The sequence below is a fragment of the Podarcis erhardii genome (genome assembly GCF_964252035.2).
Source record: "Podarcis erhardii genome assembly, chromosome: 12".
Taxonomy (NCBI): Eukaryota; Metazoa; Chordata; class Lepidosauria; order Squamata; family Lacertidae; genus Podarcis; species Podarcis erhardii.
The window spans coordinates 19,362,653-19,385,765 of record NC_138513.1 but is presented as its reverse complement, the minus strand read 5'-3'; the positions used below and the strand labels follow the sequence as shown (position 1 = coordinate 19,385,765).

At 48.4% G+C, this 23,113-nt stretch overlaps 1 protein-coding gene and 1 long non-coding RNA gene across 2 annotated transcripts in view; one reads left to right on the top strand and one right to left on the bottom strand.

The window, feature by feature from the left end:
* NEBL (nebulette) overlaps window positions 1–11,333 on the bottom strand; it is a 167,665-nt gene extending 156,332 nt beyond the window's left edge. Inside the window, exon 1 of the mRNA XM_081881972.1 lies at window positions 11,106–11,333. Coding sequence (XP_081738098.1) covers window positions 11,106–11,120 — 15 coding nt within the window. The 5' untranslated portion in view covers window positions 11,121–11,333. The remainder of the gene's footprint in view (window positions 1–11,105) is intronic.
* Window positions 1–20,136, top strand: part of LOC309325778 — a 30,051-nt gene extending 9,915 nt beyond the window's left edge. Inside the window, exons 2-4 of the long non-coding RNA XR_014149994.1 lie at window positions 14,632–14,776; window positions 15,482–15,580; window positions 19,747–20,136. This is a non-coding gene — a long non-coding RNA (uncharacterized lncRNA). The remainder of the gene's footprint in view (window positions 1–14,631; window positions 14,777–15,481; window positions 15,581–19,746) is intronic.
* Window positions 20,137–23,113: the final 2,977 nt, after the last annotated feature.

Below are 23,113 nucleotides of genomic sequence, written 5' to 3'. Positions count from 1 at the left end.
GCCCCGGGAAGCAGCCTGCGCGCTGCTCCTCTTCTGCAGGCTGCGCAGCCGGAGAGAGACACAGAGACGCAGGCAAGAAGCGCGGACCAGCGGCGTCTTCTTGCTTGCTTTCTCCTGCATCTCGGCGGCGTCGGATCTTGCTCGCCTGGCGCGGGTCGGCTGCCCCGCTTCCTGGCTCGACGGCAGCGAGCCGCCTGCCCCTCGCCCATCCTTTCTGCCCACGGAAAAAGGAGGCAGCGTCGGCCGCGCAGGGGGATTCACCCGCCGGGTCCCGGCAGCCGAGCTTGCGCTCAGGACCGACCGGGAGCTGTTGGGGCCGGAGAGGGGGGCAGCGGGTGCCGAGTTGCCGTCGGGGCCGTGGAGATCCGGGCTGGGCTGGTCCAGCAAGCGCATCCCCGGGAGGAGCAGCTGGCTGGCCGCGCTGTGCGGCTCCTTCTGCGGCTGGTTCTGCAGCCTGCTTCTCGCTGGGGCAGACTGCCATCCTGCCCCAGCTTAAGCAAGGCCCACGGCTCTCAGAAGGACTTCCTCGCGAGCCCGATGCCAGCGTCGATCTGGACTTGTGGCGGATGCTGCCGAAGACCAGTGGTTGGAAACCGCAGGAGGGGAGAGGGCTCGGGGCTGCTTCGGTGTTCCCCACAGGCACCTAGGACTGATGCTGCGCCAGCTCATCTTAGCTTCGCGTCCTCGTCCATGCCTCCACAAGACTCAGCTCCGCGATTCGTTTCCTGGACGTGCCTCCTGACCTCGGCTTACCTGCTTGCGGACGGAGGGACGCGCTTCTCCATAGCCCACTAATGCCGATCCCCATCTATACCCCGCTGGAACCCGTCCGAAATCGGTGGCAAACTCGCTAGGTGGACGGTGGAGGCTGCGTCGGAACCTTGGCCGGGGCGCGATATTTGTCATTTATTTGTTGCGCATATATCCCACCTTTTCCTGCAAGCTGCTCAAGGGGCCGTGCATTTAATCCTCCTATGAGGTAGGAGAGCGAGAGAGAGGCCCTGAGTAGCCCAAAGCGAGTTTCATGGCCCCGTGGGGATCCGGACCCTGGGTCTCCCAGGTCCTTAATTCGACACTCTAACCACTACCCCACGCCGGAGCAGCAGCAGGAGAAAGTTCGTTTTCATTAAGGGTTGGGCTGAGGTGGTGAGACGAAGAGGACTCTGTCTGCAGGCGAATGATGTTTCTATTCCAGAGTAGCAGAGCAGAGCCGCCGGGACTGCAAACTGTGAGCCGGGAAAAGCCACAACTGGAGCCGCTCGTTCCTGCCCTAGAAACTGGCCTTGCTGGAGCCACCCTCTGCCAACCACCCATCCATCTTCTGCCACATGGGCGTGACAGTGCCATGCTCTTAAATGAAGAGGATGTCTAGGAAGAGTCAGGGGTCGTCGAGGTGATGCTCTCTGGATGTTGCTGGACCACAACTCCCATCATCCCTGACCTTTGGCCAGCTGAGTGTGGGGCTGATGGGAGTTGGAGTCCGACGATATCTAGAGGGCACCAGGTTGGTTATAATGGAGTTCCTTGGGCACTCTAAAGCTGGGCTGGGAGACTCCAGCTCCCTTCAGCCCCGGCCAGCATGGCCAGTGGTCAGGGGTGATGGAAGGAATTCCAGTTCTGCAACATGACTGTTCCAAAGCGTTATTTAAATGCCAAGTTTCTATAAATTTCCTGCTTTAAGACTAAACAAGAAATAAAGAAGCGATCAGTCTGGTTTTTCTGCTCTTGTGTTCCGGTCTCCTTCCCCCCCATCCCCTTCCCCGCCCTATTATATCTGTCCTTATTGATTTACTTACATCAGATTGAAGGGAAAGGGAAGCAACAGTCTGAGCCAACTTAATAAAGTCAGCAACACATGCCATATCAAAGCAATAAAAACAGAGGGAAATGCAAACCGTGCGGATATCTGAAGATTTTCGCGGGGCGGGAGCGGCGGAAGAGGGAATCCTTCTTATTAAAAGGAGACGGGTAGAGTCCTGGAGGGGATCAATACCGCGGACGAGCCGTAATCAAACGATCTGCTGAGAATGAAAGGATTTTGCCATTATTATTATTATTATTATTATTATTATTATTATTATTATTATTATTATTATTATTATTATTATTATTATTATTATTATTATTATTTTATTGCTCTGCTACTCGGACCAGTCCACCTTAAGAGCAACTTCCCCTTTAAGAGGAAAGCCTTGGCTGCAAGGAGGCAATGGCCTGCAGGGGGCGCTGCCGGTCCGCGTTTCTCCTCTCCAATGCCTGAGAGACAGAGCCTGTTAATTGCTCGCGCCGGAGCCCACACAGCGGAGCGGAGCGTTGATACGGGATCCAGCCTGAGCGAGATCTTGTACTGTGCTGGAAAGGAAATAAATAAGACGCCTGCGGTTCCCTGGTGTTACAACGAAATTATGCCAATAGCTGACGCTGTGCTTCGCCGTGGCCCTAAACTCGCTTACCTGGGAGCATCGAAGGCGACTTGTTCGGGTTAGAAGGTGCGCAGTTTTGCGCCGATGCAAAGGACGGAGGGACATGCATTTACGAGAGATCCAAAAATCTGCATTTTGTTCCGTATTTGTTTTTGTTTTACTTTTTAAAGACCTGTTGAGGCTCCTTAGGGACTCGCTTATTTATGTATCAGGGAGACACGCAGCGCTACGATGATCTGCCTCAATATCACACACGATTAGCAGGGTCTTTGTAAGAATCCTGGGCTCTGCAAATCAGCCCGTCCCCTTTTTAGAAACGATCTTAACAATCGCTTGTTTGATATTCCCTTCTGTGGATAATCTGGATGTTTAATTGATTAAATCTTCTACCTCGTTTCCAGAATCTTGTGACTCTGGTTCTGACCCAGTAAGCCCCATTGAACACAATGAGAATTACCATACTAGGCGGGGATCTATCCAGGCAAAGTTGAGCCTTTATTTCAGTGGGATAGTTAAGCGCTGGCTAAGGGCTCAGGCCCAAAGGACACTGATTAGTAATGGGATTTTATTTCGCACAGACCCGATGGGGATCCCGCTGCAAACATCTACCGTTGAAATCCGTGAGACTTAACGCACTTCGAGTTTGCCTCAGCCGGGATTCTCGAAGATCCTTATTTCCTTCCTCCTCTCTCCCACGAGCCAACCCTGAACAGGCTACCGGGGGGGAGGGGAGTTTAATGGGGACTCCTTGGCAAGTCCTACGCTCAGGATCAAGGGTCTGAAGTGGGAACAAGGGTGGATAGGGCGCGGAGGCTAGCATTCTCAGCCAAACAAATCCTTCTGGTGCCATCCTAAACACACGTTGATTTCCACTTGGATTCAATACTCCTTGCTCCTAAGGAGTGGTGGAGAGGCATGCAGCCTTGCTACAGGGAAGTAAAGCTTCCCGGGGTTGTAGGAGTCTACTTCCAAGAAATCCAGCCTCCACACCTGATCCTACACTAGTTTCACTCTGAAGAAGTCTCCACTGAGTCGTTTTAGAGGCTCGCTTCCAAGTACCCGTGCAGATTTAGGAGAACCGTCTAACGCGGCAGCCACGTCTCTTTCCTCAAGAGCCTCGCTCGGACCCGGAGTCTAAACGGATCGCTGCAGTGCTCTCACGTCAACTCGTGGGAGATGGATGCTGGTTTCTCTGGGGTGCGGGAAAGTACCGTTTTCCTAGTACAGGACGACAAAACGTCCTCGAGACCTTTGAAGGAGCCGTCAGTCCAGGCGGCTGCGACGTCTCTACTGCTTCTCTTCAGCATTGCTCGACGCTCCGTCCGCACAGCCGCCTTGGACAACCTGAGCGACCGGCGCGCGTGTAATGCTTTTATTTTTTTTAGGGGGGACGGCTGCCGATCTCAGACTGCTTCAATCCAATAGTGCCCATCCTTTCTAATACCGCCGTGCATGGAGTTGCCCTTCCGGAAATCGGATTAGTAATCCCTCACGTGCATTTAAAAGGGATCCCGGGGACACCTTTCTACTGGGAAACGGGTGAAGCTTTCGGGAATGTGCAAAATGCAGAAGAAGGCGGCATGCGGGACACTTTCCTCCCGGACCTGAATCACCCCGCTCCATATCATAACTGCAAATAGTTTTCGAAATAGTGTGGAAGTTCTGGACTAGCGCAGCTCCGGCTGGGGCAGTGAGGGCTTGTCCACACTGTCGTTTAAAGTGGATGCGAGTCAGCTTCCTGCGCCTCCATTCATTCTCTGTTGTCCATACGACGTTCTTTTCCAACCAAAGCATCCTCTTCTCACGTTTCCCCCTCCCTCAGTCCGGATTTTCTCGTACACCAGGGATTCCCCGCAAAGGAGGAGGTATTAAAGGGGGGGGGTCCGGATTGGGGGAGGGGAAAGTGTAGGAATCAGTGATTTGGAGGAGAACGTCGTGTGGGCAACGGAGAATGAATGGAGGTGCAGAAAGCCTATTATCCACATTAAACGACAGTGTGGGTGAGCTATGGATTTAATGGTTTTGCTGGAGCCCTGCCCCCTCCCCAAAACGTTGGGAAGCCAACCCCCCGCCCGCGCGCGTATTCCGCAGGGAGGGTCCCTGGTCTTCTGCCTTAGACTGCAACCCGGGCAGGTCTTTTGGGAAGATCCATCTCGACGTGGCAAACTGCAACTGGAGTCCATTGGCCCGTCCGGAAGGGAGAAAAACAATGACATACATACATACATACATACATACATACGAACTTCTTAGCTAAGGAGGCAAACACCCTAGATTTAGACCACATCTCTCGCTTTTCCCCAGGAGCCCACAGCGAGGCACCTTGACACTGTTTAAAGCTGAATTCCCTGACTTGGGTCCATTTTATATTTTCATTCATCTATTACACCCGAAGCAGCAAAAAAGTTGATGCAGACACCGGATTCTCTCCCCCCACCCACCCTTTCATTTAAAGGATCTTACGTACAAGAGTGTGCTCAAGCTCCAGGGCTTTCCTCCCCCCTCCCTCAGTCTGGTCCCCTCTCCTTCCAGCCCAGCAGCCAACAAAACCGAGGCGAATAGACTGAAATACTTCGCAAAGTACGAGGCCTCTTCATCCCACCCGCGGAATGTCGGCCTGGCGCATTCATTCCGCCGAGGGAGGAGGGTCCTTACTTTGTTCGAGCACTCCAGCGCTGAGTTAAACAGCCTTTCTCCGTTAATTCAGAAAATAATTAGACGACACGATTGTCTGTGTAGGTGGGTGAAGCCAAGAGAATGAGCTCGGATAAGATGACAATAATCTTAATTTTCCTGTGACACGACCTTTACGCACACCTATTTTTTTAATTAATAATGGGAAGAAAGCATTATTTTTTAAATAAAAAAATAACCCCAAGATTTTCCAAATGATATGATATCATAAGCCAGACACTGGAGAGACCTGTCAGGAGTGAACATGGAGCACTGGTACCAAATCGTATGGGAAACAGCCTTACTAGAAAAGCGAACCAATAGACTGACACTGGGAGAAACAGAAGAGCACGCCTTCACCCCAGTATGGCTCCCTTTTATCCTATACACAGCCCAACAAGACAACAGCAAGAACCCACCGACAGCATACGAATCAATATGGCTTACTTGACCTAATAATTCCTCTTCCCCCCCCCCCACCACAAATGCGAACTAACCTCACGGCAGCCAACTACAAACAACCCACCATACCCTGGGCGCTCCCCTCCAGTCCCTCTCACAACCAAGGAAATGTAATAAGCGAATACAAAGAAAACCTACCCAGTTGACACAAAACCCCACACGTACACCATATAAAATAATATAAGCTTCAGCACCCCACCCCTCCTATTCTCCCCCAACCTTATACTGCCTACAACACTAATGTCTCATATCAAATGTAACCGATCGGTAGAAAAGACTTTATAACCTGGAAAAAAGAGGCCATGCACGTACTATTGTAAACCAAGAAAACATTTAATAAAAAATATTTTTTAAAAAATGATGTGATATCCGAGAAGCTTTGGAGAAACGCGCCTCCATGGAAACTAACAGGTTCTAAATTAAAACCACTTTACAGTTGTTCCAAGATCTGGAATATTTCCCCCCTCTTCCTTTTGGGTTCTCGTGATTTGCCTTCCGAGTCCTGCAAGGAACTATGACAAGAGTCAGTAGCTGCAAGTCTGCACGCTACCAACTTGTGGTGGGGAATTTGGGGGGGGGGCATCATTTTCTTTATCATCAACAACAGCAAAACAATAAGAATACAGCATCAACTCTGCCCCATTTCCTGCCCTGTAGAGATGCATCGCAGGACAACTGCCCTCCACCCCTCCAAACAAATCGTCTTCTCCTACCCGAAAGAATTGGGGGGGGGGGGGGCTTTGCAGATTGCAAAATGTCATCCAAATTGAATGGATGCGCCTCCTTGGAATGCCTTGAAATTACTCTCTAATTTACAATGTATGCCTGTTCTAAACATACGTTCTGCCTTTATTACCTCTCAGATTTGCCCATCTAGACTTACGATTCAGGTGACCCGTCCCATATTTAATTTTGTCGTTATTGCTTGTGAATTATTAATTTGTTTACTTTATCTCCCTTTTATTTCATTTTATTCTTGGTAGTCCACAACACACACTTTAGAGGGAAATAGATAGGAGATTTCCCACAGTTAACATGCATGTAACAATAATTTAATTATATGGATTTCAGTGCAATTTCTTTCTAACTAGCTAAAAGGACCAGGAAGAACGTTTGCGAATTAAGTATTTTGCTATCATTGTTAGTGCTGCTGACTATTACTACTACTCATAGCAGTCATTTCATCTTCCTCTACTTTTGATGCACTATAACACAAAATGTTTAGTAAAGGAATTTTATTTATCTTAAGGGATAATATTCTCCCGGGAATCATTTAGAGCGAAATGGGATTTTGGAGCGATCCAGAGTTCTAATCTTGGCTGATGTTTTGGTGTATTCCCGGTAATGAGTCTTATTCCCTGGAGTCACGAAGCCCCCAAACGTCAATCACCCAAACCGATTCAGAAATGCCTTTGTTTGTCTCCCACGTCATTCCCCTTCCTCTCATTTCCCTTAACAATACCGGAGTTCTCTGATCGCTCATTCGGAATATGGGGGCATTATCTTGGGAAAATGCGCCGAGAGCCTTGGGCTTCTAGCGAGCAGATATTATTCTGAGCCCGGTTTCCGCCTAAGACTCCGGACTGTTTTTCTTCCTTTTTTACCCCCCTTCCCTTTCACCCCGCGTGTCTTCTTCTCCTGTCTCTGGACTTTACTGCAGCTCAAGAGAACCCTGCAAATATCCTGAAAGGCGATCATGCCACCAATCCGTCAAAAAATTAATTTGTCCAGATAGATGTAACATGTCTATTTCCGCGATGAAAGCAGAAGACGACTCTCGGATCTGTCACCGGGAAGCCGGCCGAAGAGGAAGGCGGCTTGCCTGACTTCCCTGGCGCGTTCCCCACGCTCAGCAGCGGATTAGCACACGAGGACTTTCTCAGTAACCCATGATGTAACCCATGCGTTTTGCAAATATTTAAAGCCTGGCGGAAAGCTGCCAAAAAGCAGCGCTGCTTCCCTCCCCGCTCCACACTCTCCAGTGTGAAAAGGGCGGCAGCATTCTGGCCGATGGGAGGTAGCTCCGCCAAGGCGCTCTGGCTCCTGCGATTCTTCCCTCCTCCTTCGATGTCCTTAGGTTACCCCTTCACCTCGCTGCCAAGTCCTCCACATTCCCCTCTCCCATCACTGGGTGAAAATACCCAAACTGCAACTGTGGCACAACACCTGCCCTAGGAACAATGAAGAAGTAGCAAACACGCTTTCCCCCTGTGAGCAATTCTTCCAGGAAGGTATTATTGAGCTGCTGCTGCTGCTACTACTACTAAACAGATAGGTTTCCCACTTAATCCGCCATCAGGGCTGCTGCCTGAGTTATTACTTGCATGTGTGTGTTTTTCCCACTATGAAGGTGTTTCCACAAAAGGAGGCCCTGATAAAGATTCTTAGAAATAAGTTCCACCCTTCCTGGATTTTCCAAATACGAACTCAAGTTAAATTTCGCTTTGAGTAACACTCCCCAGGACAGGGGCTTAAAGACCTCAAGATCCCACAAGTCTCAGACTGAGAAGCCGACCGAAAACACCTCCGTTGCTTTCAATGGGATTTCTCCAACTGTAGTTGGTGCAAGGCTGTCGACTTGCAGCCCCAATAAGCTTGCAGCCCCAATAAGCTTGGATATCCGCATCCAGTACACAAAGGCAGCCGATGCTTTTGGATGCAATAGGCAGAAGGAGGAGGACTCGAAATTTGTTTCAAAAGGATAGGATCTCCTCCAATATTGCACGCATATTTCAAGACCAATGACTCTGACATTCCTAATTCCTAAGGGGGTAATGATGCTCATGTAACTAGACTGAATGTAGTTTACCCAGATCTTAACACACAATTTAACTTGGACATAAATCCGATGGATTCCAGTGCTCTTCCAGTTAAATGTTGTTGTTGTTATTATTGGTTGTAGGGTTTAGGCATCAGTGTCATGTGGACATAAAAGCTAAAGGACAGAGCAGTTCCAGGTTTTGAACTGGAGGCTTTTGCTCCTACAAAATCATTAGGTAAATCTAAGACAAGAAACTGAGTTTTCCTCTCTCTTTTTTTCTACACACATGAGGCCTGTTGATCTGGGGCACGTTCAAAGCTCCCTAAGGTTCTGTTTTCTATATTAAATGCCCACGTTGGTGGTGAAAAATAAAAAGGAAAGTCTAAGTCTCCCAAGTAAGCTTGAAACGATTTCACAATATTTAATTGAATTCCTCCCCCACCCCACCCCAAGTTCTGAACTTCGGAGTGAAATAATAAATATTAACCTTTCACGGCATTTCGAAGTGCGGATTGCAAGATGGTAACATCTTGTTAATTTCAGATTATTGGAGCAGGGCAGGCTCCCCACTCCCCTCCCCATTCCAAAGGCCTTTTGTCTCTTCATTTCACTAATGCCTTGGATTTGTTGCCGGTTGCCAAGTTCTATTAATGGGAAGGGGGGAGAGAGGAGGGGGGAAAGAGATTGGGAAACGTTTTCACCCCTTTCTTGTCCTAAACTGGACACCAGGTTGCGGAGGCCTGGTTTAGCTTACTCATCTTTTACCATTCAAGCGTTCCTTTATCCACTTTTTGACTTCCTCCACCCGCTTTTTAGAAACGCTTGGGCACGATCCGGCCTAACAGAAGCAGTTTTCAGTTCCATTGATTTGGGGGGGGGGGTGTTAAGCATGTACTTAATTTACGGTTCTAATCCTAAATACACCTACCATAGCTGTCAACTTTTCCCTTTTCTTGCGAGGAATCCTATTCAGAATAAGGGAATTTCTCTTTAAAAAAGGGAAAAGTTGACATCTATGACACTTACTAGAGAACAAGTCCTATTGAATTGAACATTGGGGTTGCCCTTCTAAACCGAGGAGTCTCAGAAGCACTTAGTTGCATTTGGAGAGCCCTTTTGCCTTGGTGCAAATTCATTTCAATGGAGCTTGTGCAAAATTCCATGATGGATCGTTTACCCTCCCCCCAGTTATTCAGTGTTGTCACTGAAATTTATGCTCACTTTTTGCATACATTCTCACTGTATTCTAAATAAACTGTAAGCTTCTGAGTTGTTAATGTTCTGTTCCATTGATATAACTCTGATGAAGCATAGGTTTTGTGCTATTGTTTCCAGTGAACTGCTTGGAGCACAAGTGCATGTGTGGGATACGCTGCAGATAAATAACCCTGCTACGATTATTATTTTGTATTATTTTCAATAACACTGCCCAAGGTCACTGGAATTCGGCATATGAACCCATGGGGAGATCCCAGGAGTTATTCCTCTTTCTCCTCAAATGGAACAAGTCTTCAATGATCACAGAAGATACTTTTATTCCACCCACAACACAAGAATCTCTGTGGAGAGGATACTTGAACTGATAATGCATAAACAAAATTTATTGCTTGTGTACTGTGTACTACATATGAAACAAGACTGTACCACTGGACAAACTACTGTAGTTATATGTTGTATTTACATGAAAACCAATAAAAATGATTTTTTAAAGAAGTCTTCCAAGGATCCCATTTCCTGCACAACTAGCCAAATGCACACCAAGGAGTCCTGTGGCACCTGAAAGGCCACGGCTGCACTCCTCACCCCCGCTTTCCCTGGGAGTAAGCCCCACTAAATTCAATGGGACTTACTTCTGAGTAGCCACGGTTAAGATGCCAGCCTTGGCCTAAGTTGCGCGGGGGGGGGGGGGAGCTGGCGGGGCCCTGGCGATGACGACCAGAGTAGCCGCAGAAGCAACAGACGACACTGCTCCTGCTAGGCCTAGCCTGTTCCCTCTTTGGGCTCGGGGTCCCCTCGGCTTGGGGGTCCCCCTCGGCTACCCTTCTTCCCAGTGGGGCAGGCAGGGTTCGGGCCTTCCCCGCCCCCGCTGCCCGGCCCTCCCTCCCTCCCGGCCTGCCTGCTTGCCTGCCTGCCTGCCTGCCTGAGGCTGCCCCCTCCGAGGGCGAGCGAGGCCTGCAAGGCCGAGGAGAGGAAATGAAATTGTTCTGGCGATTACGCGGCGGCCTGTCCGCTTTCCGCAGGCCTGGCGGCAAGCCTGGCGGGCCGAGGCGTGAAGCCGCCCGCTTGTCTTCCCCCGGGCAAGAATGGGGCCGTTTTCGCGCTCATTTGCCGCTTCCCCCGAAGCCTCGGCGCGAAGCAGTGAACCTGAAGCGCCCCTTTCAGGGCCTCGATAGGGACTCTTTTGTCACCGGGGCCGGACTCTGATCGCCCTGACAGGTGAATCCAGGGGCGGAGGAGGGAGGAAGGCAGCCTTCTCCCCCCCACACACACAACACAAGGCCCGGGGTTTCACAAAGGCCAGGGGGAGCCTTTCCACCCACGGGGCACCCTACAGGTTTCCCTGCGCAGGGCCGTCCACCCACGACCAGGCCTCAGAGAAAGAGAAGCCGAAGGGGGCGTCGATATGGGGGGGGGGGCTCCCATTCAGAGCAGCCAGTTATGGCGCAGCCCCTGAATCTTGGCCTGATCAGGAGCCCTTTCGTGGGGCCAGAGGAGGAGATGAAGGGGAGGCCCGAAGGGATGGAGGAGGGAGGAAGGGAAGCTCCACCGAAGCGGGGATAACATACCTGGGTGCGCCCCATCCCCGCAGTTCGTGAGAGTGCTGCTGCTGCTGCTGCTGCTGACACTGATGTCAGGCCTTCAGCAAATCTGGCCTTCCCCCACCTTTGTCCTCCGGTTTTCCTCTTGCCTTTGGCCCTTCCACGCCTGCTGCCACGGTGGAGCAGCTGCTCTGCAGGGTACAAGGGCCCCGGGTTCGAATCCCCGGCATCCCGCAGCAGGAACGTCTCTCCTCTGCAACCCCGAGAGGTCAGGCAAGGCTGGCCGTCCAAATCTTAGGTGTTTCTGTGAGCAGAACCTATCGCCCCTCCTGGTTCTTTTAAAGAGCAGGAGAAGGTGATTCGTGGCTGGAATGCTGCTGCGTTGCGGAGCAGTGGACCCTTGTAAGGAAGCTTTAAAGGAGCAACTTGAATTATTGTTACTAAATCCAAGGGGGCTGGGAATAACAGGACCCAGTTGTGTGGCTCATCTTCTTCTTTCTTCTTGTGGCCGAGTAAGATTGTCTTCCCTGAAAACAGTCTTAATGGTGTGTGTCCATAAGGGACTGCGGAGGGCAATTCTGGATCCACACGTCTTTCTGGCAGCTCTGCTGCTGCTACTTCTACAACCACTGCTACTGCTGTAGGTAGTTCTACATTGCTCAAAATTCCAAAACTACATTATAATACCTAATAAAGGGGGTTTTTTTAAGGGTTCAAAATCTTCACAACAACCTTATAGTGTAGACTGCTATTATTCCCACATGGGATAAATATGTGTGACTGTATGAGGATATCTTGCCTCAGACTACTCACTTACTTCAGGGTAAGGTGACATTTGATCTGATTTGCTGTTCATTGCCTTAACCATTATACTAATTATGTTACTGTATTTTAGTGTAAGAGTTCATCATTTATTTTAGGAAGACACTAATAAGCTTAAATAATAAACTAATTTCTCTAGGTGATGTACCATACATCAATATACAGATACATAGGCATATGTAAGTAGAAGTCTGCTTGCTGTACAAATGAGCAAGGGGTTTTGTACCAGCATCTGCTCCATCTCAATTTGAGGAGATGTGAAATATATTCTATGCATATGTTGTCTGCATTCTATAACAGTTATACCACAAATATCAACATCCTTGGACTTCACTCTCTTCATAATCTATCTATTAATTGCTAAGCTTTTGTGTGCTATAAAAGAAGGTTTTAGTTTACTAGGCCCTCTTTGTGCATCAGTAAATAAAGAGAATAAAGTAATATGACAATGTTAACTATAGTGCAATAATTTATTAGATAAATCATCCTGGATAGATGATTTTCTAGACAGAGAGATAAAAATATAATAAATTAAGAGTCACTGTCAAATGAAAACTGTTTTGAATAGCAGAAGCCAAAGCATGTCCCTCTATTGAACAACAAGCTTTGTCCTGTCTGAAAGCACAGAGTTATCCCTTGTTGCTTATTACTGACAGATTATTATAATCATTCCTTACTATTTGAACAGTGCATAAGGTTTCAGGATTCTAAGGCTGCAATCCTATGCAGTGCAAACATGGGCCTGATGTTTGCTAATTTTGGGGGAAAGTAAAGGATGAAGGTAGTCAACGTGATGTGCTTCAGACATTGCAAGATTACAGCTCCCATCAGCCCCAGCTGGCATGGCCAATGGTCAGGCATGATGGGAGTTGGAGGCCAACATCTGGAAGGCACTGTCACAGTTGGCTAATCCTGGTGAGGAGGGAGTGGCAATAGCAGGAGCAGTTATCTAAAGGTATATCCAAAGGTAAGTAACCCCAGGATAAAGAGCAGGAGCTTGTGTATATTTCACCCCTTCTGTTTTCTCCTCACCTTTTTCTCCCTTTCCTTTCCCCATCATTCACTCACACGGGCTGAGAGACAGAGAGAGAGAATCAAGCCTTCTCCCTTTCAATGTTATATAAAGCAAAGGCAGTCTGATTATGAGGTTAGAACAATGTCAGATTTGGGGAACTACGGGTGGCTTTGAGGGACCGTTTTAATTGGCTTCGCTTCGTTCCAAAAAAGAAAGGTCGCCTTCATTCATTCATTCATTCATTCTCTTTGCCAGCTAATGCCAAACATTTTTCCGGCACATTCCCTCACGGATTTGTGGGAATTTTAAGGCGGGTGCGGGAACCTAAGTGTCAGCCAAAACTCTTCCAGGCTTATTTGAGTTGGAATCTTCTTCCCATAGCATGGTTAGGGGAGATTTCCTGTCCAGATCTGTTTCTCCTGTTCTTCTGAAGATCTCCCACGTCCTAGAGACCAGCGGGGTGCAGCCCGTTTAGGGTTCGTCGAGGATTGCTCCATAACCTTTACTTAGCTCCATGAATGAAATTCGTGAGTGCTTCTGAGCATGCGCAGAAATACATTCACTTAACGCTGCAATCCTAATTCCATTTACTTGGGAGTAAATTCCATTGAACTCAATCGGACCTGGTTAGGATTGCAACCTTAGTTTGCTTTTTTAAAGAGATTAGACCAATTCCTGACGGATGCGTTTATCCATAGCTTCAAGTGCTCAGTGCAACTTGCAGGTTCACAGGCAGCATACGTGTGAATACTAGCTGATGGGGAGCAACAACGGGAGAGGGCAGTTGCCTTCCTGCCTTCTTTGTCGACTTCCCGGAGGCAGCTATTGAAAATCAGGCAGTGGAGGCTGGTGCACTAGGAGAACGACAAGCAATTAAGAAAAAAACAAACCCAATTTTCAAACGCATACCCTCCAACATTTCTCCAATGAAAATAGGGACATCCTAAGAAAAAGTGGGACATTCCGGGATCAAATCAGAAACCGGGCGACTTCTCTAAATTAGGGACGTCCCTGGAAAATAGGGACACTTGGAGGGTCTGCACACTCTTTCCTGTCCCACACACACACGTTATATTTTTATTTGAACTTAGAGAAGCTCCGCAAACATTTCTGTCAATCTACCGTTATTGGGCCAATCAAATCCCTGCACTCCTCAGCCAATCCCAAAGTATAGCTATGGCAAAAAAAGCCCCTCCCATATGCCCCTAAGCAGAAGAACCATGTGATTGATAGGAGTGCCCAGTGTGAAGCCTTGCACTCCATCTGTTGTTATGAGGGCTAACCTGCATTCACAGTATTGGTCTAGGAGGGCTGCCTTTAAGAGCAGTCCGAACCTGCTCAGAGCTGTTTCCTAAGGCCACACCCACATCACAACGCACATTCTTTGTAGGAGAAGGGTGTGGTTGCTAGCTTGAGCCGCTTTTTTATTATGAATATTTGTTAAGAGAGAGCAGTGGTGGAGAGATTGTGTGAGTATCTTTCCATTCGATGTACTTTTTTGCTTAAGCACTACCAGCAGTTATTTTTGTGAATGGGGTTGAAGGGTTGGGAGAATAAATTGTGGATGGCTTCTCTGTGTGTGGCAGCTATCAACACTTGAGTGTTATTGCAACCGTAGGGTTTGTGTGTGTCTAGATTTGAGGTGGGAAATACTGAGGTTTTGTGTTCCTGTTTTTCTTTAAGTTGGAAAATACTGTGGGTTTTTGTTTTTGTTAGTTTGGCTACTGTAAGAACAGGATGCTGGAGCAGATGGGACTTTGGCCTGACTCAGCCGAATCTTCTGCTGTGGTGAATGTACTGTTTATGCAAAGACTGTCTGTTGTGGAATCACCTTATTAACTACAAACAAGTTCTTCATTGGGTGAGGAAGGTGTACCCTGTTGCATGCTCCTGGGATTTATTTATGAGGCTCATAGTTCCTAATTATGTCTCCTCTCCTCAAGTATGTGAAAGGAGGTTGTGGTTTGCAAGGAGGAGTTGATATTATAAGTTAAACCCCTTAGGCTTCATCACACTAACTTCTCCGTAAGTCAATTGGCCAGAGCCTCCTTGTCTCCATACATTTGAAAAAGAAAGACAATAGATAGAGGATTTGGAGACTTAAAAGTCCTCCTCTGTCACTGGCGGTGTGTGGTACATTTCTCTCATATTCTTTCAATCAAAGGGGTTGCTATTTAGCCATGACTTAGAGCAGAAATGAAACAATACTCAGTTGGCACTTTAGAGGCTAGCAAATGCATTTTATTCCATATTCCGGTGAGGAAGACGTAGAAATGAGTAAGCTGTGGAAGGGAGTAATATTTTTCCATTGTTCTGGAAATTAATAGGGTCCCTTATTAAAAGTCCTGTGGGGTATCTTTAATATTAACCCATTCATGCTGCAATCCTGTACATTCTTATTGGGAAGCAATCCCCATGGAATTCAGCCATGTTTACCTCTGGATAACAAGCAGTTGTGGCATGAGTCCACACTAGAAATTATGGCAGCAGGGCCTCATTCTGAACACTTGGGTGCTAAGTATTAACAAAGCTGCTATGATTATGCGTCCCCTGTTTCTTTGCAAAGGATGAGGACATGGAGAGAATCAGAGCAGGTGGAGAAGAAAACAACTTTTCTCCCAGCAAAGAAGCAATTGTGACTGGAGGGGGCCCCTTCTGAACAAAAGTAAGACATTCTCAGCTTATAGTTAGGTGCTAAGCATTGCTGCTTTACAAATAGTTAAGGGACCCACCATGGTATCTTTGTAAGGAAGAAGGATGGGGAGAAACCAGAAATTGGCTATGCCCTCATGACCTTTCGTTGGCCAAACCCCCATGACCTCTTAGAAGCTCCACCAGTTCTAGTGAATGTCTGCTGCAACTGAAATCGGCATGGGGAACCTGTGGCCGTCTAGCTGTTTCTGGACTTCAGCTCCAGTCAGCGCAGAGAAAGGTCAGGGATGATGAGAGTTGTAGTCACAACATCTGGAAGGCCAAAGCTTTCCCAAACACAACATTGTCCAGCATCCTTTCCTCCCCATCCCTCGGATCAAGCAGGGCTCTTAGGTTCTGTTTGCCGCCTCCTCTTCCATCATCATCGCCACCTATTGTAATCACCATCATCATTATTAATTTCTACCCCACTTTTCTAATTAAAACACAAAATGCTGTGGACAATTTAAAACACACCATCAATATTAAAATGAACACTCAGTTTAAAAAATCATGACAGCAACTGTTATTATTAAAATTTATTCAGTCTCCATAGGCATGGAATACCGATCTGCAGCTGCACTCAACAACTCATTTCAAAGCACTGGGGTTTGGGGGTGGGGGTGGGGGACACAGGAACAACTTATAGGATGATGCAGACCATTTTTTTGGAGAGGCCAAAGACAACCAATGTAGAGCAGTCATTCTCTGTTCCAGGTCAGAAACTCCAAGTTGGAAGGAGGCTGAGAGAGAGGGAAGTGTGGAAAGTATCCCAGTATAAAACCAGGCTTCAGGTTGTTTCCCAATACACATTCTTTAGTCCTCAGCCAGGAGGACCAGCAGAAGTGCCCTTCAGGTACATGCAGAGTCCCACCCAGATCTCAAGGCAGACCAGTCCTTTTCCTCAGGAATAGGAAGGTGTTAGCATTTCTCTCAACACTGAATAATTTTTCTAAAACGATGCTGGTGCTAAAGTCTGCAGGGACCTCACACCCTTGGCCCTGGAAGTCCTTTGCAATTCCCATATGTATGGGAGATGAAGAGTAGTGGCAGTGGCTGTTCTGCCTTTATCTCCGGCATCCTTAACGTAATTTATTGGAGTGAGAGAAGGGCTCTCCAGGAGCTCGCTTCAAGCTATCTTAGCCAATAAAACCGCTCCCCATCTCCACTTCCATGGTACACTTTTAAAGGACATTCCGCCCCCCCCAAGAAACCTGGGAACTGTAGTTTGCCCTCACACAGCTACGGTTCCCAGCACACCTGGGGAAACTTTGGGGAAAATGTATAGTGTGTGTACACTTATTGAGAAATCTGTTTCCCTGAACCCATGTATTTAGGCTGATGCAGTCAACCCAGGGCAGAAAACAATAAGGGGAAGATTGCGGGGCAGGGGAGCTGGAACCCAGGAAGTTTCTTAGACAGAATCAGACCTCTGTGGTCCATCCAGCTCGGTGTGGTTTGTTTGCACTGCCAGGCAGCCGCTCTGCAGAATTTCAGCTCAGGCTGAAGGTGCCGAGAACCGAACCGGGACCTCCTTGCACGCCAAGAGTTTGCGTCACAGCGAAGCTACGGCTCCTCCCCTTGTAAGAGTTTTGCGGAAAGGACTTGGGGTTGAGGAGAAAAAGAACGATTAGCTGTTCAGGAAGGAAGATGATGTCAGGCTGCTGGGGAGGGAGGGAGGGAAAACCCTGGAAAAGGGAAAGGGGTCATCGATCCCTACCAAGAACTCCCATCATGCCCTTCTTCCTGTCTAAACCCGGGAGGTGGCTTTCCTGAAATCCATCTCTTTGGGCTGGGCAAGGGGGTCCCCTAATCCCAGACGTGCGCCGCTTGGATGGCTGCCACTCTTTACGGGCGAGGAGGAGGATGCTTTTTTCCCCGCCTGGCTACATCCCCGCCGTTCCTCCACGTCAAAATTCCCCTCTCCCATTGTACCTTCACAACAACCCTGCGAGGAGGCCGCCTGGGCTGGGCGGTCCCCACCCCAGCGATCGCAGCACTTGGGTGGGAAGCGGAGTCTCTTTATTCCAGCCCCACTCCCACAGCAAGCCGGCTCTCTCCCCACATGTGCTGGGGCTTGTTTTCATTATTTTTTATGACTTCGCGCGATCCCAGAGGCTGGGACCTGCCATTCAAACGAGACCCGAGGCTGCGCTTTATATTTCCCCAAAGCAAGGTCGGAAATAGAGGTAGTAAGCAAACGGCTGGAGGAAACGCTGGAGAAGCGGGCAGGACACACACAAACACACACACACACACACAGGCTTGGCGGCAGCAGCATTGGCTCTCGAGATTTCCTCCTCGGCGTGGAGGAGGGTCCCAGGCATGTGCGCCCCCCCAGCTCCACGACCCCCTCCTGCCCCGCCGGGGATCCGAGCCACGCGCTCTTGCACCCAGGCGCACCCTGGGGGAGGTGCCCGGCCCCAGACAAAAGCATTTGTTGGGCCCCAGCCGGAACAAAAAAGAGCGAGCCCTGGGGAGGGGGGAAGCTGACCCCCTCCCTCCACCCCTCTCCCTCTCTCCTTCTGGGATTTGGGGAGAAGGCAGCTCCCAGCGCGCTCCTCCTTAATCCGCCTTCCGAAGCACAAAGCCCTCTCGGCTTTTTCACCCCCGAGATGCAGCAGCCTGGAGAGGCCACTCACCTCTGGGTTGCAACCCAGACTGGGAGCGCGCAGGCTTCAAAGATGGACTAGCGCAGCGCTCTCTCGCGCTCTCCCCCCGTCCTCCACCTTCCCCCACCCCCCTTCCAGCCCCACGGCGGAGAATCGCGGGGTTTCCCAGCCCACAAAGCCGCCTTTCCTCCCCACTCCAACGAAAGAGAGAGAAATGGGGATCCCCTCCTTGGCTCAGGATACAGACCTCGATCGCGGCAATATTTAATGCCTTCCAGCCCCAGGGAGGGTTCCCTGCCTTCCTCGCCGCTTTGATTCCCAGCGCGCCTTTCCCGGGTTGAGAAATCGGATTCCCCCGATTTAATTTCTGCCCCCACCTCACCTCCCCCTCTCCTGCCTCCCCCCACAAGACCCACTGAACGTGAGGTGGTCTGCAGAGGCCGCAGGGGTTAGGGGGCCAAACGCCCTTGCAACCCCGGAAGCGAGTGCTCTCCCGCCCCCGACCACTGCTTCCAAGTAAAAAGAAGCATAAAGTTTCGGGCGACGGAGTTCCTCAGGACCCCAGCTCAGATCCCGGGCGCCTTCTCCTGGCGAGCAAATCCCCTCGACCTCCAGCGCGCTGAGCGAGTTTCCTCGAAGGCAAGGCCCGTGGAAATCGAGGGGATCGACCCCCGAGTAAATGCCCCTTCGCGCTTTGCAAAGGGAAGGGAGCCCAGCCAAGCAGCCCTCGGTTGTGTGCGTATCCCGAATTTCCCTTTTGTGCGCTATCCTGACCTGTCTCATAACCTTGTAATCCACTGGAATATTTTCGGGACGACCTCTTTCTTTTTGGATTACCCTACCGCCAACATGGGTTGTTTTTAGCCCTAGATACAGCACATTTAGAATTTTTATATATATATATATATATATATATATATATATATATATATATATGTTTGATATTACTACTGCAGCGCTAAGAGTGTGCAATGTGGCTGCAACATAGGCTAGGCTCCTTGATCAGGTCAAGAGATGGTCAGAAAGTCCTGCTTTGTTTTCTGCAAATTTGCAGGGAAATGGACGGTTCTATTTTTTCCATAGAGGTGGGGGGGGGGAATCTTGTACATTTATTTCCGTTTGGGTTCTCGATCACGCGGGGGAAGTTACTGAAAACCCTTCCGTTTGTTTCACGCCGATTCACAATCAAGTGGCCTGTTTTTCACTCGCATTTTTAAAGTGTGCAGATCTTCATCGAAAACCCGTCGGTTGCGTCTGGTTTTCCCAGACGAATACCCGCTGTCTGGTTGTCTCTGGTAGTAGTTATATATATATACACACGTACATATGTTATATATATATACATATATATATATATGTTATATATATATATATATATATATATATATATATATATATATATATAACATATATGTACATATGTTATATATATATATACGTACATATGTACGTGTGTATATATATATATATACACACGTACAACTTGTCTTGCATTTCTCTTTAAATGAATGGAAATTTCTTCCAACAGGCGCCGAGGAGGCTTGCCTTCAACAAGGAAAACCAGGCCATGTGCCGCGCCTGAGAGGGCTTCCCTCATTCCCGAGCAGCCACGTCGTAGGAAATGAACTAAAGCAAACGGACTGCGAATTTGGGATTTCCATTGGCCTCCCGGACTTCTCTGTTTCCCCGGGTCGTAAGGGCTCCCATGCAGCCTTACTGACTTCAGTGCCTCGTAGCTGAGATTGTCATCCCAGAGGGCATCGCATTTTTCTCCTATTAAGCATTCCAGTTGTAAATATAATAAGCCGCCCGGGATCTGGACTTATCACAGACGTAGTCTGTGAATTAAAAATTACCGTCACCGTTACTGTTACTACTAGTATCGCTACCACCACCTAAAAATAACGATGGTCCCAACAATAGTAATGTAGTGGTATTTGGTGGGGGGGGGGAGTGTCAGACTCTGTACCCAAAAGCAAGCCCCAGCCCGAAGATTGCGATCTTCCAATAAAGAATGCAGCAATGCAGACATTTACTTGCAACGATGTCGCTGGATCTTGCTAAATGTGGCAAGGAGCGGGAGGTCGCAGATGATACGGATTGGGCGGGGGGGTTAAGGCGTTTCAAAAGGAAAAGCAGAGCCAAAGCTCTCCCATCTCTGTGAGAGAGGCAGATAGAGAGAGAGGGATCCCTTGGCTCTTGCTGCCCGAAATGAATGGATTCGCCTGTGCTGAGCAGGAGCCTGAGGTCGCTGAGCAGGTCCGGATTCTTTTGCGAGGGGGCGCGCAGTGGAGCCTGCTTTCTCCCCCCCCCCCCCCGCCGCCGCCCATGTCCACCTCCCCCGCTCCTTTCTCCGGCGACTAACGCTGGGGATCCTTCAGCGTTTCAATCCCTCACTGACATGTCCGTGCAGAGGCATTAACATTATTGATTGCTAATGGGGGAAATCCAAAGTTTCTTTGTGAGCGCCCAACCCGAGCACATGCTGGGCGCCGCAGCGCGCAGACCCGGGAGCTGAAAGGCAGAGCGGCGCTTCGGCGCATCTCGCCCTCAAAGCGCCAGGATCGCCTCGGCCCAGCGGCGCCCGCTTGCCAGATCAATACCTGTCGCCGGGGCGGAGAGAGACCGCCAGTTTTCTGCAAAACTCACCTAGCTCCTTAAAAAAAAGCAAGCCACATAATCGACCCCGCGGTATTGTATCCTCCTGATCAGGACCTTCCATGGGGGAAGTTGGTGATTTAGTTGCCTTGAATAGCTAGTCCTGTGTGTCGGCGAGATGATAGATAAGATATAGAATGGGGGTGGGGAGATAATCAGATGCGGGTACAAATAATTCAGATAATCTGAATATTATCTAATATCATCTGCTACCTTACACTCCGGCTACACTGCAAGAGAGACCAACAACTTGTGAAAGATATCAAGCGTGGAAAGGAACTCCCACGCGCTTGGCTTCCATTGAAAGTCGCCTCGCTTCAAGATCCTGGGCTCCTCTTTTTTCCCACCCATGCCAAGGAGTTTAGGATCGGGTTGTTGGCTTAGAACACCGCTCGAAGCAACATGCAAAGCGAACTGCTAGCTACAGTCCAGTCAGATGAGTCAGAAGGACATTTCAGGCAGCTTTAGAACTTGATCGAAACTAAATACTTAGATTTTCAGTTCTAGTGCTGGACTGGGCTGCAATGCAGTAGTGTGTTTTTGTGGGTTGCTTGGAATGGCATTACCTGTATTTACAGGTCAGCAGTTTACACAGTTAATAGCAGGCTTAATGTGAGGTGGAAGAGATCCGAGATTGCTTTGGTAGTTCAATCATATAAGTACAAGGTGAGCGTTTTGGTGTCTAGGAAGAAAAAAAGTCAAAAAGGCCAGTAGTGTTTTAGAGGGGAATTTGTTTTTTTGCATGGATCTATTGATGTTTTTATTCTAATTCCACCACTGGAAAGCTCTGCTCCTAACACATGAAAGCTCATGCCGGTTACTTAGTAAAGAGCCACGTCGTTTTTGTTGTTGTTGCTAAAGTATGGAGGCATCTTCCTTCTTTGAAACTGCAGTATGCAGATCTTCCTGGGTTCAAGGGAACTTCTTTTCAAAACAGGCTCAATCAATCAATTCATGTTTTAAGGGGAGAATAAAGGCCCTTCTTTATATTGTATACTCAGATCTCTTATCTGATGCAAACAGCCTATCATCCCCAGTGACCTAGGGAGTCAAATATAGTGGGCTGCTTTTCCACTTTGCTCCAAGATTTTTGCGGCACCAACACGTGCTCTGTTCCGGGTACACAAAGCAAGTTTAGAATTTCCCCCTCCCCTCTTAGCAGTCAATAATGTTAATGTCCCACTATCTCCATTGGAGACAACTTAAAAGCATTTCTCATAAGGAAATGGTCAGTTTCAAGTTGTCCAAGACAAACCTGGTGAGGTTTGTAAAATACCCTGTAACGTTAAACTGCATATTCCCATAATTTGTAATGGCTAAAGCTGTCTAAGAAACAAGGGTGATTTATTTTTGATTTTTGTACATTTACCCGAAAGAGAACTAGACTTGGCCTTATGAATACAGGGCTGGTTTGAGTACCACTGACCACTTAATGAGATCTTAATAACATGAAGCCAATTTGTTCAAATACTATCTATGCTCTATAGATTATCATTTAACAACGCATCCCACAGAAGAATCTTGTGCAATCTGAAAGGGTGCTACTCTTCTATAGTAGGGGAGGAAAAAACCTACATGGTAAGTTATGTTGGGTCCTATCTGTCTTTCTGATCCTCTGATCTTACATTTACTTGGAAACAAGACTCATCAGGGTTGCTTACCTCCAAACAGGGGACAAGCGGATTACAGCACAGAAGGAGAAGTCCTTATGAGATTCCTGAAACTGGGATTTCCCCCTCCCCCCATCTCCCTCTCTCATTGTGATTTAGCCTCGCTAGGTAGTAAGCTTGTTTATAAGACTAAATGAATGAGGATCTGGCTGAGCGATGCTGACCCTGAGTAAATAAACAGCATTCACATTTATGGTGGGGTTTGTGTGTGTTTTTTTTTTTTTTTTTTTTTTTTTGTTAAGTTGCAAATATTTCTAGCAAAACTGGAATATCGTAAGGGGTCCTCACCAACACAGAAAACCCTTAAGATTCTCTCTTTTACGCACGCACGCACACACACAATTTACAACGATGCTGAGTGGCCTGGATAGAATTCGCCGCAGAGGTAGCAGCGGTGACGGTGCTGTTCCCCCACCGGTTTTGCTGCGGGTAGAGAGAGAGAGAGAGAAGGAAAACGAAAGGGACGGCTGTTTGAAATGCAAAGGGAGGAGGGGGGATGTGAACTGACCCGAGCGACAGTTTAAATGGGATGGTTTATCTCTCCAGTATTTCTGAGCAGCGCTTTCC